The sequence below is a fragment of the Hemitrygon akajei genome, chromosome 27 (genome assembly GCF_048418815.1).
Source record: "Hemitrygon akajei chromosome 27, sHemAka1.3, whole genome shotgun sequence".
Taxonomy (NCBI): Eukaryota; Metazoa; Chordata; class Chondrichthyes; order Myliobatiformes; family Dasyatidae; genus Hemitrygon; species Hemitrygon akajei.
In genome coordinates this window covers 26,239,218-26,256,443 of record NC_133150.1, presented here as the reverse complement: position 1 = coordinate 26,256,443, position 17,226 = coordinate 26,239,218, and the positions used below count along the sequence as shown (strand labels likewise).

Below are 17,226 nucleotides of genomic sequence, written 5' to 3'. Positions count from 1 at the left end.
TTGATTTCTCAATAATCTCCTCTCCCTCAGCAGATCAGATCTAGCGATGTTCACTGAGGGTTGCGTGCGTTAAATTCCAATGGCAACTTCTCTGATAGTAAGCAGGCACGCTTCAAGATCTGAACAATTTTCAAAGTCAGAGTGAAAACTGGGATAATATTTGTGCTGCTTGTGACACTGACAATCCTCGAAGAGAGTGAGTCTCTCTTTGGTATTCACCCACGTCACCATTGAGAGTAACATGGGAGATGGGGGGGGGGGGGGGGTGGGGTGGTTATCACCTTTGTTCAGAAGCTTAATCAGTCACTTAAGTACTGTGGCCAAAAAAGCAGGCCAGTGGTTGAGTATTTGAATGAGTCCTGACTCCCTCATACAGTACATTCCATAACCAACATAAATCAGGAACCTGATGGAATACTTCCCACTTGCCTGGTTAATTGATGCATCAATAACACTTAAGCTGATGTAAAATTAGTAGTGATTATCATCACGGTCTACAACATGCAGACCTAAGGCAGAAACAGGAAACAGTCCATTCATCTAATAGATCTATCAAAGTTAAAATTAATTTATTATCAAAATACATATATATTACCAAATCCTACCTTGAAATGGCTTCCTTGCAGGTATTTGCAGGAAAATAAAGAAATACAACCGAATTTATGAGAAAAATGTATACTAAAGGCTGACAGACAACCCATGTGAAAAACAAGATGTATTGTATAAAATAATGGATACTGAGAGCATGAGTTGTAGATCAATTGAAAGTGAGTCTGTAGGTTGTGCAATCAGTTCAGAGTTTCAGTGAGTGAAATTCAGGAGCCTGATGGTTGTAGGGTAATAACTGTTCCTTACGGGACCTAAGGTTCCTGTACCTCCTGCCCAATGTTAGTAGCAATGTAGTATTGTTTTGGTAATTGCATGCTCTTGTTTACTCTTCTGACCTTTTAATACCAACAACACTCAAGAAGCTCAGCAGTATCCATGTCAAAGTAGACCCACCACCCATCTTTCACAAATACCTGCATGTTCTGCAGCTTCTGTCACCTCCTCAACTTATCAGATAACATGGACTTCAATGGCGCGCCATATGCTTGTAAAGGGAAATTAAGAACAGCCAGTAAATGCATAAAGAGTAAAATGTTATCTTTATTGAAAAAAGTTGACTCAACTTGTTAAATAAATTCTTTCTATTTGATTTCAGTCATTGTGTAATAACACATACATTGATGGTCGTACGTATCGGTCAGCCTTTGGTGATTCATCTGGGTCAGTGAGCAGTGCTTCAAGGTCAGGAAAAAGCCACAACAGCTACATTGCGTTTGTTCTCAGGTAATACACACGGGGAGGGGTTGGTGCTGCACTGTGACTACTGTGATTTCACTGTCATGATTTAAAGCGCTATCCTGCTTTCATTTCGAAAAGGAGTTGCCAGTCATCTATATTCCCTGATCCAGGTTCTCGACCCAGACCATCAGCCATCTCTTTGTTACACACTTATTTCATATTCCATGCATATCAAGTATAATATCAATTGTATACATCAACAACCTACATTAGTGGCAGGACATTCCACTTAGCCCAAACATCTAGAAAGTTCTAAATATACCTCCCTAATTTTCCAACTTAGTTTGTTTCATATTCAGGTTCAGATTTATTATCAAAATACATATATGTCCTGAGATTCATTTTCCTGTGAGCATTCACTGTAACAACACAGTGGAATCAGTGAAAAACCCCAGACAACTAATGTTCAAAAGACAACAAAGTGTGCAACACAAAAGGAAAAAAAAAGAAACAAAAATACTAAATAAATATTGTGAACATGAGATGATGGTTGAGGGGTAATAACTATTCTTGTACCTGTTGGCTTGGGTCCAGAGACTCCTGTACCTCCTATGTAATGCAAGCAGCAAGAAGAAGAGATCATGTCAGGCAGCTGGAAAAGAGTGAAGTTGACATTTCGGGCAAAGACCATTCATCAGGAGTTCATCAGACCCTTCGTCAGGGTCTTGGCCCAAAATGTTGACTGTACTCTTTTCCATAGATGCTGCCTGGCCTGCTGAGTTCCTCCAGCATTTTGTGTGTGATGCTTGGATTTCCAGCATCTGGAGATTTTCTCTTGTTTGTACGAAGAGAGCACAGCCTGGATGGTAGGTGTCCTTGATGATGGATGCTGATTTTCTGCAACAGAGCTCCTTGTAGAGGTGCTCAGAGGTGGGGAGGGTTTTCCCAGTATTCAGTTGGGCTGTATCCATTGGTTTTTATAGGCTTTTCCAATCAAGGGCTTTGTCTTTAAATTGCCAGTGGACATAATGAACATTGACCATTCAAATGGAAATCTAGTGTTAAATTTCCTTGCCCCGCATGCAACTTCTCTGTGAAGACAAATTGCAAAGGAAGCATCACCTGAAATGAGGTGTCAGAATCAGAATCAGGACTATAATGCAGAGGCAAGATTAGTGCATTATTTTTGTTCTGGTTAGATTTACGTATTCACTGCATTCACTTTGGAAGGGGTGTTATTTATTCATAAATTAATAGAGAAAGATGTAACAGCAGCTGATCCTATGTTGCTCATCTGAAACAAACTACTATATCTCTTTCACTCCTTATATCCAACAGACATTAAAGTAAAATTTGTTGTTTTGACATAACATGGTTTCAGGGAAATCTCAGACGCGGTGAGTGATGGGAATGTCTGGGTGAGATGCTAACTTTAGTTCTTCAGTTTTGTCCATTTTATGTGATGCTAATGTGTCATATTAGTGCTGTCCCTAGTTGCTGTATTGCTGAAAAATCATCAATTTTGCCTCCAACTTCCACCCTGCTGTTAAATTCACTTAGGCCATATCTGCCACCTTCCTCCCCTTTCTCAATCTCTCTGTTTCCATCTCTGGAGACAACTGTCTACTGACATCGTTTATGAACCTAATGATTCTCACAGCTATCTTGACTGTATCTCTTCCCACCCTGTCTCCTGTAAAAACATTATTCCCTTTTCTCCGTTCCTTCATCTCTGCCACATCTGTTCCCAGGACGCAGCTTTTCTTTCTTCAAAGAACGAGGTTTCTCTTCCTCCACCATCGATGCTGCCCTCACCTGCATCTCCTCCATTTCCCAGACATCCAAGCTCACCCCATCTTCCCACCGACTTAACAGGGAGAGAGTTCCTCTTGTCCTCACCTACCACCAATGAGCCTCTGCATTCAACACATCAACACATCACTGTCTGTGACTTCGCTTCCACTGTCTTCAGTAGGATCCTACCACCAAACATATCTCACCACCCCCCCCCCCCCGCAACTCTCTGCTTTCCGCAGGGATTGTTCCCTCCATGATTCCCTTGTCCAATCGTTCCTCCCCAAAAATCTCCCTCCTGGCACATACTTCTGCAAACAACCAAAATGCTGCTCCTGCCCGTCTACCTCCTTCCTTACTCCATCCAGAGCCTTAAAAGGTCCTTACAGGTGAGGCAACACTTCTCCTGTGAATCTGTAGAGGTTGTCTATTGCATCTGATGCTCCTGATGCAGCCTCCTCCTCACTGGTGAAACCCAATATAAATTGGGGGACAGCTTGGTCGAGCACCTCCATTCCATCTGCCAAGAACAGAATTTCCTGATGGCCAACCATTTTAATTCCTATCCCTATTCCTATTCTGACATGTTGGCCCATGGCCATCTCTTTTGCCATGATGAGGCCACTCTCAGGGTGGAGGAGGAACACCTCATATTCCTCTGGGTAGCCTTCAACGTAATGGCATGAACACTGTTTTCTCCTTCCGGTAAAAAAATTTCCTTTCCTTGCTCTGGCCTCTTACCTCTTCTCCCCACCTGCCTATCACCTCACCTGGTACACTTCCGTCTTCCCTTTCTTCTATGGTCCATCCTCCTCTCCTACCCACCCACTTGGTTTCACCCATCACCTTCTAGCAATCCTTCTTACCCTCCCCCCCGCCCTTTTATTCTCCATGTTCCCAATGCGGTCTCCTCTACATTGGTGAGACCCATTGTAAGTTGGGGGACCGCTTCATCGAGCACCTTCATTCCAAGTGCCAAAAACCGAACTTCCCAGTGACCAATTCCCATTCTCGTAGCATGTCGGTCCATGGCTTCCTCTTGCACCATGATGAGGCCACCCTCAAGGTGGAGGAGCAACATCTTATATTCTGTCTGGATAGCCTCCAGCCTAATGGCATGAATATCGATTTCTCCTTCCAGTAAAAAAGACTCCCTCCCCCTCCCCTCTTCTTCTGTTCTCCACTGTCCTCACTTGCCTATGGCCTCCTCCTCCTTCCCTTTCTCCTATGGTCCACCTTCCTCTCCTATCAGATTTTTTTCTTCTCCAGCCCTTTACCTTTCTTACCCATCACCTTACGGCTATCCTCCTTCTCCTCCCTCTACCTTTTTATTCTGGCATCTTCCCCCTTCCTTTCCAGTCTTGAAGATAGGTCTTGGCCCAAAACGTTGACTGGTTATTCATTTCCATAGGTGCTGCCTGACCTGCTGAGTTCCTCCAGCACATTGTGTGTGTTGCTCTGGATTTCCAACATCTGCAGAATCTCTTGTGTTGCTGACAACTCGTTGTGTTTCCTTTAGGGAAGAAGCTACCTTGAATAATAGTAGTTCAAGTCAAGCTCAACTTGCTCTCACTGACCATGCCACTTCATTATTCCATGAGATTAAGGCAAACCCAGATGGTAAGAGATTTTTTGCTACTGTGTCTCCCTCACCAGGCAGTTTCAGAACATTACCTCAAAAAATCTGCAAATTCTCTGAAGTAATTTAGTAATCTACTAATTATTTCAGAGCTTATTAAAAAGAGAATTGAATTTAAACATTAAACCACAAGGTTCTGTAATAACAAGCTGGTTAATGATTGCATGCTGTTTCTTTAAGAAAGTCTGTTTTGAACTGGAGTACAATTGGAAATGAGATCATATTTTGAAAATTTCAAATATTTTTAGGGAAAAGGTTAAATACAAATGATTTATATTGTTTAGCCTCATGAAACTTGAAGTACTGATAGATTCTGATCATTATTTGCTCTGCATATGAATAGTATTTTCTGAGAGGGAAGAAAGGATCTGCACCCTTTCCTATTTCTCTTTGGTCAACCAAGCAAGTAATTACTTAAGTGGTCTTTATTGACTGAGAAGCAATTGAAATTGAATATTAGCTTGCTTTTCGCTATTAGTGGCAGTGGATATTTCTACATTCTGAATAACAAATGCTTGAAGAAAAATTAAGGGAAAGGTAAATAGATAGGCTATTCAAGATATTATACATTTACTCAGTCCATATCTGAGGAGTGAATGGATACCTCCTCAAAGGGAGGAATTACATTTATTTTTCTTTTCAAACAAGGGGAAAATCGCCATTATTTTTCAACTTCACTTACATGCGATTCAGAACTTGTCCTACTTGATTCTAATTTCTCAGGTAGCAAAAAAACTAATGGACAAAAATTGGCGGAGGGTTTAATATATGCTTCATGCATGTTATCAGTGACGTGGAATTTCATATTGGCAGAAACATTACATTAAATGTCAGATTTGGAACTATAATAATTTAAATGAACTGATAGAGACATTCCGTTGAACAATCCCATTATAACGTAGCCTTCCATTGAAAATGGTTTTTGGATTTACTGCATGATGAATGATGAGGGTGTCGTTTATTTCTTCGTAACAGAACATGATTCAGACTCGGACAGTGACCTTTCTCTGGAAGATGACCAAAGTGGATCTTATGCTTCCACTCATTCTTCTGATAGTGAAGAAGATGAAGAGTATCAGGGCGAGCCAGGCTGGGAGAACATTATATCGCAAAATAACGAAAAACATCCTAATCACAGCACTCCAAAAGGTGACTATGAAGTCATTCAGATTGCCTTTTTACATTGTATTGTTGAGAACGTTAACAGTAATCCCAGTTTCTACTTCATTCCATTGAACTTAAGCAAAGTCAGATATCAACAAATAAGATCCTTTTAGAGCTGTGCTTTTTATAACTAATGTAATAAATAATATAAACATTGATTGTCACAAAGTAATAGAGCATAGAAACAGGCCTTTCAGCCCAACTGATCCATGTCAACTACAGCATCCTCCTTGCTTGTCATAAATTCATATTTGAATTTATCAAACCTAATTTCTGAACTTACCTGGTTTCTCATTGATATCAGTGATGTGTTCTGTTTTTAATACCTTTATTGATGAGAGAGCTATATTTTCATAGAGGTGCAGGTGTCAGCAGTGATAGTTTGGAAACTTTTTATTCACAATGTTTGCAAACTTTTAATAACTAATAATTTCAATAATGTGCTAGTCTACCCATGAATCACTTAGTCATGTTAATGGTATCAACCACGCTCTAATCTATCAATATATTGTTTGTTCGTTATGTGCCGTGTTATATGATGTGGGTGATCATGGTCTTTCCATGCCCATGATTACCCTTGGCAAATTTTTCTGCAGAAGTGGTTTGCCATTATCACCTTCTAAAAAACATAGAAACATAGAAAATAGGTGCAGGAGTAGGCCATTCGGCCCTTCAAGCCTGCACTGCCATTCAGTATGATCATGGCTGATCATCCAACTCAGAACCCTGTACCTGCTTTCTCTCCATACCCCCAATCCCTTTAGCCACAAGGGCCATAACTAACTTCCTCTTAAATATAGCCAATGAACCGGCCTCAACTGTTTCCTGTGGCAGAGAATTCCACAGATTCACCACTCTCTGTGTGAAGAAGTTTTTCCTCATCTCGGTCCTAAAAGGCTTCCCCTTTATCCTTAAACTGTGACCCCTCGTTCTGGACTTCCCCAACATCAGAAACAATCTTCCTGCATCTAGCCTGTCCAATCCCTTTAGAATTTTATACGTTTCAATAAGATCCCCCCTCAATCTTCTAAATTCCAGTGAGTATAAGCCTAGTCGATCCAATCTTTCTTCATATGAAAGTCCTGCTATCTCAGGAATCAATCTGGTGAACCTTCTCTGTACTCCCTCTATGGCAAGAATGTCTTTCCTCAGATTAGGGGACCAAAACTGCACACAATATTCTAGGTGCGGTCTCAGCAAGGCCTTGTACAACTGCAGTAGAACCTCCCTGGTCCTGTACTCAAATCCTTTTGCTATGAAAAGGGCAGTGTCTTTACAAGACGGGTGACCCCAGCCATTACCAACACTCTTCAGAGATTGTCTGCCTAGCGTCAGTGGTTGCGAAACCAGGACTTGTGATATGCACCTACTGCTCATATGACCATCCAGCACCTGCTCCCATGGCTCCACATGACCCTGATTGGTGGGCTAAGCAGGTGCTACACCTTGCCCAAGGGTAACCTGCTTGTTAGTGGAGGGAGGCAGCGCTTTACTCTTCTTTTGGTAGAGATGTATCTCCACTCTGCCACCCATATCAATAGCTAGCTGATAATACTGGCCATGCAAAAGAGTGTTTCTTTGTGAGAGTCAAAAGAAATGTCTCTCACGAAGAAACTCAACATAGTAACCCCACCGCCAACTAGTGTTTTGGTGCACACCAACGCATGCTCACTATGGCGTAGAGCGACGCAGAAGTGAAAATCAGGGCTGCGACGTAGCCCGTACACACCAGTATAAATCAGCCTTAAGTCTTCCAACAGACTACTTCTGACCTTGATTTTAAAAAAAAATAACTAGGTTGTAAATTGTTGATATCAACACTCACATGGCACCCAAAGTTGATTATAAAGGTTGTGAAATTAGCACCTAAGTTGAAAACTTTAACTACCCCAACATTAAAACACTTCAATAAATTTAAATATTTGGAAAACCTTCCTATATTTAGCACTTTGAACAGGAGGAAATCTGCAGATGCTGGAAATTCAATCAACACACGCAAAATGCTGGTGGAACGCAGCAGGCCAGGCAGCATCTATAGGGAGAAGCACAGTCGATGTTTCAGGCTGGCCTGAAACGTCATCAGTGCTTCTCCCTATAGATGCTGCCTGGCCTGCTGCGTTCCACGAGCATTTTGTGTGTATATTTAGCACTTTCAGGGTTAATATCTATTATGTATTTACCTTCATATTAAGAAGATTTAATTATCATCATTATCAGTCTTCAAACAAACTTCAATGTATTTTTCTAGTGGAAAACATATCTTCTCATGTTACACCTTATTGGCCTGGGGAGTTTATGACAACGGCCAGTGAAAGTGAGGATCATGGTGGATCAGGGAACCTGAAAGTTGAAACAGTCGCAAATATCGAGCTTCACCGAGAGAAGTTCAACCATGTAGATGAAAGGCCAAAGGAGAATGGGGACAATCTGTACAAAGAAAATGTATTGACGTCATTGCCAAACCCTAACGCACAGCCTCAGAAAGGTAATTGTTGATCAAAGTCATTTCACCTATGCGTATATTCTTTGTATAATGGGGTTGTATAGAATTCATTGTGTAATTCACTGAGGTGCTATTACTCAGAGAAATTGACACAGGTTTTGGAGTTTGCATAAAGACATAATACTCTGCAGTCATTACACTGAAAGCTGTCCATTCAGCTTTAGAGAAGACTTGCAGATTCAATGTAGTATATTCTACTCGGAGTGTATGCTGTATTTGACCAGAAGGAGCAATTAGATCAAAGAAGCATCACTGAAACTTACAAACCTAGATATTGCATTGATAAAGGCTAGTTATTTTGGATTGTCATGCTCTAATTTCAGCTTGACCCAGTATAGATCTTTAGAAAGGGTCATAAACAAGCGAAAGTCTGCAGATACTGAAACTCCAAAGCAGCACACACAAAATGCTGGTGAAACTCAGGCAGCATTCATGGAAATGAATAGATAGTCGATGTTTTGGGCCAGGGTTCTTCTTTCTTAAGGACTGAATAAAAAGGTGAGGGGAGGGGAAAGAGGCTAGCTGGAAGGCGATAGTTAAAGCCAGGTGGGCAGGAAAGGTCAAGGGCTGGAGAACATAGAACATAAAATAGTACAGCACATTACAGGCCCTTCGGCCCACAATGTTGTGCCGACCCTCAAACCCTGCCTCCCATATAACCCTCCACCTAAATTCCTCCATATACCTGTCTAGTAGTCTCTTAAACTTCACTAGTGTACCTGCCTCCACCACTGACTCAGGCAGTGCATTCCACGCACCAACCACTCTCTGAGTGAAAAACCTTCCTCTAATATCCCCTTTGAACTTCCCTCCCCTTACCTTAAAGCCATGTCCTCTTGTACTGAGCAGTGGTGCCCTGGGGAAGAGGCGCTGTCTGTCCACTCTATCTATTCCTCTTAATATCTTGCATACCTCTATCATGTCTCCTCTCAAGAAGGAATTTGATAGGAGAGGAGAGTTCACCATAGGAGAAAAGAATGGAGGATGGGACCCAGGGAGAAGTAATAGGCAGGTGAGAAGAATTAAAAGCTCAGAGTGAGGAATAGAGAAATAGGGATGGGGGAAATTGCCTTCTGGTGAAATGACTTGCCAAACTGGACTAGGTGCCTGGGAGGCATTCACGTCAGTATGTGTGATGTTTTTCTGGACTCGTGCTCTTCCTAACTAATATTATTCATGTACTGCTCATTCTACACTTGCTGACATAAATGGAGTGGAAAAACTCCAACCCAGATCGTTGCTTTATTTTGTAATTCAAGTGAATGCTGCTGACATTGGGGGACCAGTCTGGTCTGCTTTAAAGCTCACTACAGGCTGCTCAAGCCCTTTCCAAGCTTCACAGAACTGCTACAACTAACACTGAGTGTTCTTCCCAGCCTTTAGCCAATGAGACCTTCCTTTAATCTGTGCCTTACTGGTGCAAGCCGTCAGCACCTCATCATGACACACTACTGCAGCCACACGGAAACCTCTCCGATCAACAATATTGATGCTTCCCAAGGCTGTCATTGTGACGTTCTGTTAGAAGTCATTTGTCCTTCATTTCCTGGCTCAATTACTCTATCCATGGAGGTTTTAAGTCTAATTGACCCAGAACTTCCTCGCTATGGGAACGTTCTGAGCAGCCACAGCAGATCTCTGCCAAGTCTCCCAATCAGGTTACACATCATTGTGTCAGAGTGCTGCGTCTGCACAGAAATAATTTAATTAATTTTGAGTTTGGTGACGAGATGAAACCTCATGCATAAGAATACAGACAGCCATTTGTTATAATTGATCCCTTAATAGCTCTGCATAATAATGCAGACCTTCCAGTTTCTAGGAGATATATTCGAGATATTGAAGCTGCTGATATAGAAGTCTTTATTCATCACACCAAACAGGCACTCTTCTGCAGACTCTCTTGGTAGAGTCTCACACGTTTAAAAGTACATCACATTTTTATACCCTTAAGATCAATGGTAACAGCAGTGATTCAGTAGAATTTCAATAGTTAGTCTGGTCTGCAAGCCACCTTGAACTTGTTTACAATGGTGCGAATTACTTAAGCCCATGGTTGCCTGGACTGAAGCAGGCCAATTAACATAACCCCATTGTCTTAACGTTTGGCCGATGCACATGCGAGTGTCTCATAGTTATCATTTTGCAACCCATATCTCTTAGTCTGTGCTCCAGAGGCAGTACTGTTTACTTGCAAAGGTGTACTTTTAGCTTCCATCTACTGTTTGCATTTTACAATTTATATTAAGAATTGGAGACTGATTCTTGTTTATTAATATCTGCTCTATTCCCGTAATTCCAGAATACGTTCTAACATCTTCATTCTAGGGAAGACGGCACTGCTTTTCCAGAATTGCCTAGGGAATGGATTCTGGGGAATAGTGGTTATCGGTTTTGCTGACACTTCACACTAGTGAACTCTCTAACCTCTGAAGATGAGCACAGAAACAAAGAGAGCTTTGAAAGTACCACCCTAGCAATGGGTAATGCCACTGGTCTCCTTGTGCTGTCTGCGTTAGTGCGGGCTGCCCTCTAGTACAAGCTAAGCACAAGCAGAGACTTCACCATCATGTACTGCTTGCAGGTGCTGCCAGAGGAAGAGTAGCTAGGAGCCCTAAAGTCCAAGGAACGGCCTGAAGAATAGCAGTGAGTGAGAAGACAAAGGTGTTCAGCATTCATAGACTTTCCTCTGCTGATCTGGGAGATGCCAGGAATTGGCCAGCCAAGACATAAACGAGTCACAAATAGATAATTTTTATACGGAGCTTTCAAAATAAAAAGAATCCCACTGTGAACCAAGTGAGCCTGTCCCCACTCCAATCTCTAACACCAATGGTGTATGTTGTAGAACTCTGCAAGGTTTCTGATCGGCCAAATGTGAATTCTGACATGCCTCAATCAGATTTCCTGGTGCTTTTAATTGCAAGAGAAACAACAAATCATGTTTCTTGAGCCTCTGATACTGTTCCACAATGTTCATCGCCTGGAGCTTTTAATGCTGGTTTGGGTGTTATGAATTTTTTTACCTCTCTCTTCTAATACTTCTGCTAATTACTTAAAATGGTGTTTAGTGCTTTGTAATCAAGTACTGTTCCATCATTAATCATTACTGCAGTCACCTCTGTTACAAGAATATTGATATTTGGACATCTGGAAAATAAGTCAATATTTGCAATCAATTACTGAATGTTTTTGTCTTCCATTGAAACATACAGGAATTCTGAAAAATAGGGGGTTACCACTGTTCTCAGAGAAGAATAGCATCAACCGAATACACAATGAACTTTCAAATCATAAATCAGCCACTGTCTCCTCACGTGCATCTTCGGTGGGGTCAAGTGAAGGAAGTCGGTCAGGAGGTTTAACAAAGCTGAGGCAAACGACAGCAGAGCATATGAATGGGATGATGCCCATACCTATGAGTATCAAAACAGGCACAGTAGATGAAGATTCGTCGGGCTCCGAGTGAGTATGTCTTTTCTGTAAAAGCACAGGGTTTCAGCCCAAAACGTCATCACTACCTACTCCCATAGATGCTGTCTGGCCTGCTGAGTTCTGTCAGCATTTTGTGTTTTTATTTATTTCCAGCATCTGCAGATTCACTCGTGATGTCTTTTCTGTACTTAGCTTGTGCCGACCCAAAGGTATCACAAAAGGACCTGACCAGCAAAGTGGAAAAATATTACAAGACATGAGTGTAATGCAGAAAAGGCATTGTTAATTGCAGCTCAGTCCATTGCAGGTGTTTTTCAAATCAATAATGAATAAAATTATTAAACTAAGGGCACTTATGTCAGCAGCATAATCTTTAAATAGTTACTAGCCATAAAATTACTCATGAGATATGGTTTTCCTTTAGCTAAATTTCATTTAAAATAATAGTTAAAATAGGAAAATAGGAAAATTAGAAGTTTCAGCCTAAGATATTAAACAATCCTAAACAATTAATTTCTTAATATAAATTCATGGCATACTTGGAAGTTATTTTTCACTTGAATTTTTGTTCTTGTGTTTAATCAACTGTTTCATGTTGTAAGGTACAGGTTTAATGTAGGAATGTTGTAAGTGGATGATATTTGGTCAGTTAAAGTTATCCCAAAGTTAAAGTTACAGCAAAGTCGTGTAATAGATGATCATTGCTGTGAAAGTTTATGAGTTTGCACTTATTTGCACATCATTGTGAGTGGCAGGAGAGAGCCATCAAGTGGGAATGAAAATTCATCCGGTTATTTGGTATTAAGATATATTGATGGATTGTTGTAGTTTGTATGTTATGGAAGTGAACAGTCAGTTCTGCCATCTTGTGGTCAATGAATTGAACAGCACTAGGCTGATACTGGAATTTAGAAGATTGAGGGGGGATCTTATTGAAACGTATAAAATTCTAAAGGGATTGGACAGGCTAGATGCAGGAAGATTGTTTCCGATGTTGGGGAAGTCCAGAATGAGGGGTCACAGTTTAAGGATAAAGGGGAAGCCTTTTAGGACCGAGATGAGGAAAAACTTCTTCACACAGAGAGTGGTGAATCTGTGGAATTCTCTGCCACAGGAAACAGTTGGGGCCATTTCATTGGCTATATTTAAGAGGAAGTTAGATATGGCCCTAGTGGCTAAAGGGATCAGGGGGTATGGAGAGAAAGCAGGTACAGGGTTCTGAGTTGGATGATCAGCCATGATCATACTGAATGGCGGTGCAGGCTCGAAGGGCCAAATGGCCTACTCCTGCACCTATTTTCTGAGTTTCTATGTTTCACCTTATAATTGTTTCATGCCATCTAGAGTTACACACTGTCCTGCATTGCAATTAACATGTAATTGGGATCTCAAAGGATTATGTTGTTATTGTTACAGTTCTGTTGCATTAATTTGTGTATTTTAGTAATGAGTTATTCTTGCATGTAATTATCCAAATTTCAATGGCTTATGAGTGATTCCTGGTTAGACACATGTTAAAAACAGTCAGGAAGGAGCAAAATCATAGTATTTCACTAGAAAAAGGGAAAATACTGAGGAATAGCATTTCTAAAACTTATTAGTAGAATAATTATCATTAAAAGTTTTCTTTAAAAGCCAAGTTTAACAAGTCCTATCATGGGTATACGAGAGACCCCTGATTTAAAGGGGTCTGTATTTTCAGTAGAAGGCAATACAGAACTTGTTACCTCACATTTAATCAACTAGGACACAAATCTTTGTTCCTTTCCCATGTAACCAATTCTTCCATGAAGTTATATGTGATGTCACAGCAGCTCTGCTACCTTGGCTTTTAATTTCCTCACCACTTTCATTTTTAAATAATGCTGTAGGCAGCAATAATGGGCTTTATATGCCAACATCAAAAAATCTTTTGTAGATAACATAGTGGGCAATTTCCAGTTAGAGTAAATTATGGTGGCCAAGAAACAATGTAGGCCCTACATAGAATCATTAATATCTTAACCTATTGATACCAGTTGAATAGTATCACCCATTTCCCAATCATCTGTTGCTTTCCAATTGACCCACTTCCCCAGTTGCAGTACTAATAGACAATAGACAATAGGTGCAGAAGTAGACCATTCGGCCCTTCGAGCCTGCACCACCATTTTGAGATCATGGCTGATCAACTACTATCAATACCCGTTTCCTGCCTTGTCCCCATATCCCTTGATTCCCCTATCCATAAGATACCTATCTAGCTCCTTCTTGAAAGCATCCAGAGAATTGGCCTCCACTACCTTCCGAGGCTGTGCATTCCAGACCCCCACAACTCTCTGGGAGAAGAAGTTTTTCCTTAACTCTGTCCTAAATGACCTACCCCTTATTCTCAAACCATGCCCCCTGGTACTGGACTCTCCCAGCATCTGGAACATATTTCCTGCCTCTATCTTGTTCAATCCCTTAATAATCTTATATGTTTCAATCAAATCTCCTCTCAATCTCCTTAATTCCAGCGTGTACAAGCCCAGTCTCTCTAACCTCTCTGCGTAAGACAGTCCAGACATCCCAGGAATTAACCTCGTGAATCTATGCTGTACTTCCTCTACAGCCAGGATGTCCTTCCTTAACCCTGGAGACCAAAACTGTTCACAATACGCCAGGTGTGGTCTCACCAGGGCTCTGTACAAATGCAAGAGGATTTCCTTGCTCTTGTACTCAATTCCCTTTGTAATAAAGGCCAACATTCCATGTTCAGAGTTGTGTAAGAAACTGCAGATAATTGGACATAAAACTTACTATGAGTTACAGGAATAAATAAATAAATAAATAAATAGATAGATAGATAGATAGATAGATAGCGCCAAAGAAGTATAGAGAGGTATTGCTCATGGACTCTTCAGACATCTGATGAAAGGGGGAAGAAAGCTGTTCCTAAAAAGTTGAGTGTGGGTCTTCAGGCTCCTGTACCTCCTCCCTGATGGGAAGATGGCATGCCCGAGATGGCAAGAGTCCTTAATGATTAATGCTGCCTCCTGAAGGTGTCTTTGAATGTGGGGAGGGTTATGTCTGTGTTTGTGTGATATCATTATAGATTTACTCCATCAGCAAACGCATGGTTCAAATGAAGGAAGTGTCTAGTACAATTTAAGATTACTTTTGACAATTAAGAAACAAATTTAAAAAATAAGGTCAGACATTGAATCGAGATTTGAAAGCTTGGTAGGGACAGTGAAATCAATACTGTTCGATACATGCTGGCTTCTTTGCTCCTGGAAATGTGCAAATGTTATTCTATGGAACTGAACACAACTATATTTGAAATAATCAACATTAAATATAAGATGCAAGACTTGATAAGAATTTCATGAATTTGCACGGTTTGTCTGCAAGGGAAACATTCTGCATAATGAATCGTCTGTGAAGGAGCAGATGGGAGCTTGATATTTATTACGTTAAATAATAGTTTTCACCTTTGAATTTAACGAAACCAGATCAATTTGTCATTAATTAAAATGAGTATTTATATATCTCTATTTATGAAATAAACTAATGTCTATGCCTTTTCTCTCCTCATCAAACCTGTAGATTTCTGTTTTTTAATTTTCTCCATTGAAACATGTGCATAATTAATTTGAGGCTGTTTCTCACTGTCGACCATACACTTCCAGTGATGAAATGCATAATTGCTTTCCATCACATGATTCTCGAACATGTAATCATGATCATGCATTTTTTTTTTTCCTTTTGTCCTTTTCACACATAGTAGCAGTGATGAGACCTCCATATGACTTCTCATGTCAGCACAGGACACGAGGAACTGCTAAAGCTGCCAGACTGTCACTTTGCTTACTTCAGATAGCACAGAAGACTTGTACCTTGTTTGAGGTACAGACCTGCACGTAACCGAACACTTAAATGTGAGAAGAACTGCTGTCATGTGGAGTGTGTGTCCTTGAAGTTGTGACTGCTAGTTATTATCAGTGCCAAATTATGCCGAGACATTGTTCTGTTTATGGATAGTGCTATGGACAAAGTGGGTGTCAGAACAGGTTTAAAATACCAAAAAGCACCCAAACACACTTACGAGCACTCAGGACAATTAAAATTCTACGAAGCAAAAGCTTCAGAATTTCACGTTCTCATATAATGTGTAAAAGAATGGAAGAATTGAAGCTTCAGGGAATATGTTGTAACTACAGTTTATAATAATAAGGTCTGTGTTGAAGCCTCCCCAAGACAAGCTCGATCATAATTGCTTTGACTCCTTTACCTGTGCCGGTAATGGGACATACGAAAAGGGAACAAAACCATCCACTGGAGTATGTAGCTGTGACTGTTTTCTGTTTAAGACTACAAATTTTGAATTGCAAGTAAAATATTTCATTATTTTGAAATTATGTGAACATTTAGCTGCTTAGGAGCATGGCATTTTTCATGGCATGGCATTATCAATCAGATATACGGGATCAGAAAGTGTGTATTTTTCTTACGGAAACAATAATTACTTTTAGAAGCTGATGTACAGGAAAATAGAAATGTTGGTCATCCTGTTCTATGTGGCAACAACAAACTTTTTCTACATTCCAAACGTTGAACCAGATACTTCTGTTTTACCCAAATGAATATTTTACTAAAAAAAAAGAATTTGAGTTTGCCTTTGGGAGATATATTACTGTTGAGCATCTGGCAGGACCCTTTAAGAAGCTCAGACAATGAACTGAACTGATGATTTACAAATACAAACCGATAAAACTGTAACCACATTCAACATATGTGGAGGAAAAAATTGCCTTTAGCCACATGGCCTTCATGCTCCAGGTACAGTGGAGTAGTCCTCAGACCAATGCCTATTTTGAACATTTTTTTTGCAAGACATTTGTTTGTAGATATTTTGATATCATTTTAATTTGTCTTGAGAGAAAATGTGTGCTGTACATGTTTTTCCTTTTAAAGTTGGTTAACATAGTTCTAAAGAAAAAGTGAGTAGGAAATCCAGGATGTTTTATTTAAATAATGCTGCTCATTTTTTTTTCTGTTAATATGATGTTTGTCCATATTGTATAGTTTGAATATTTTGATTGAAAGCAAAGCTTCCACTATTTTATCTTACGAGAAGTTGGTGATGATTTTTCCCACTGATGTCTTCACCAAATAGTTCAAAAATGCTTTCTCATGGTGAATTGTACAGTGAATTCTTTAATGTACATATTGTAGGTTTTTAAATAAATGTAGTTAAGCGGGTGTTGCAACCTGAAAGTTTGGCAGATTATTTTGCCCAGAATTTTTTATTTCTTGATTAGAAACCTGTTAACACTAGTATAATTTCTGGATCCATTAAAGTTGTTATTTTGTATATTTTAGTGAATTTTCCAAGATGGTTATATTATCATACTTTTTTTAAAACACTGCATGTTATACA

At 40.1% G+C, this 17,226-nt stretch overlaps 1 protein-coding gene across 5 annotated transcripts in view; it reads left to right on the top strand.

The window, feature by feature from the left end:
* Window positions 1–17,226, top strand: part of celsr2 (cadherin, EGF LAG seven-pass G-type receptor 2) — a 314,788-nt gene that overhangs the window by 296,609 nt on the left and 953 nt on the right. For 2 of the 5 annotated variants that reach the window (XM_073030493.1, XM_073030495.1), the window contains exons 30-34: window positions 1,205–1,332; window positions 4,601–4,701; window positions 5,696–5,869; window positions 8,133–8,369; window positions 11,603–11,852. In XM_073030493.1, the coding sequence (XP_072886594.1) occupies window positions 1,205–1,332; window positions 4,601–4,701; window positions 5,696–5,869; window positions 8,133–8,369; window positions 11,603–11,852 (890 nt within the window). The other 3 variants (XM_073030494.1, XM_073030492.1, XM_073030491.1) reach the window with 3 other exon arrangements.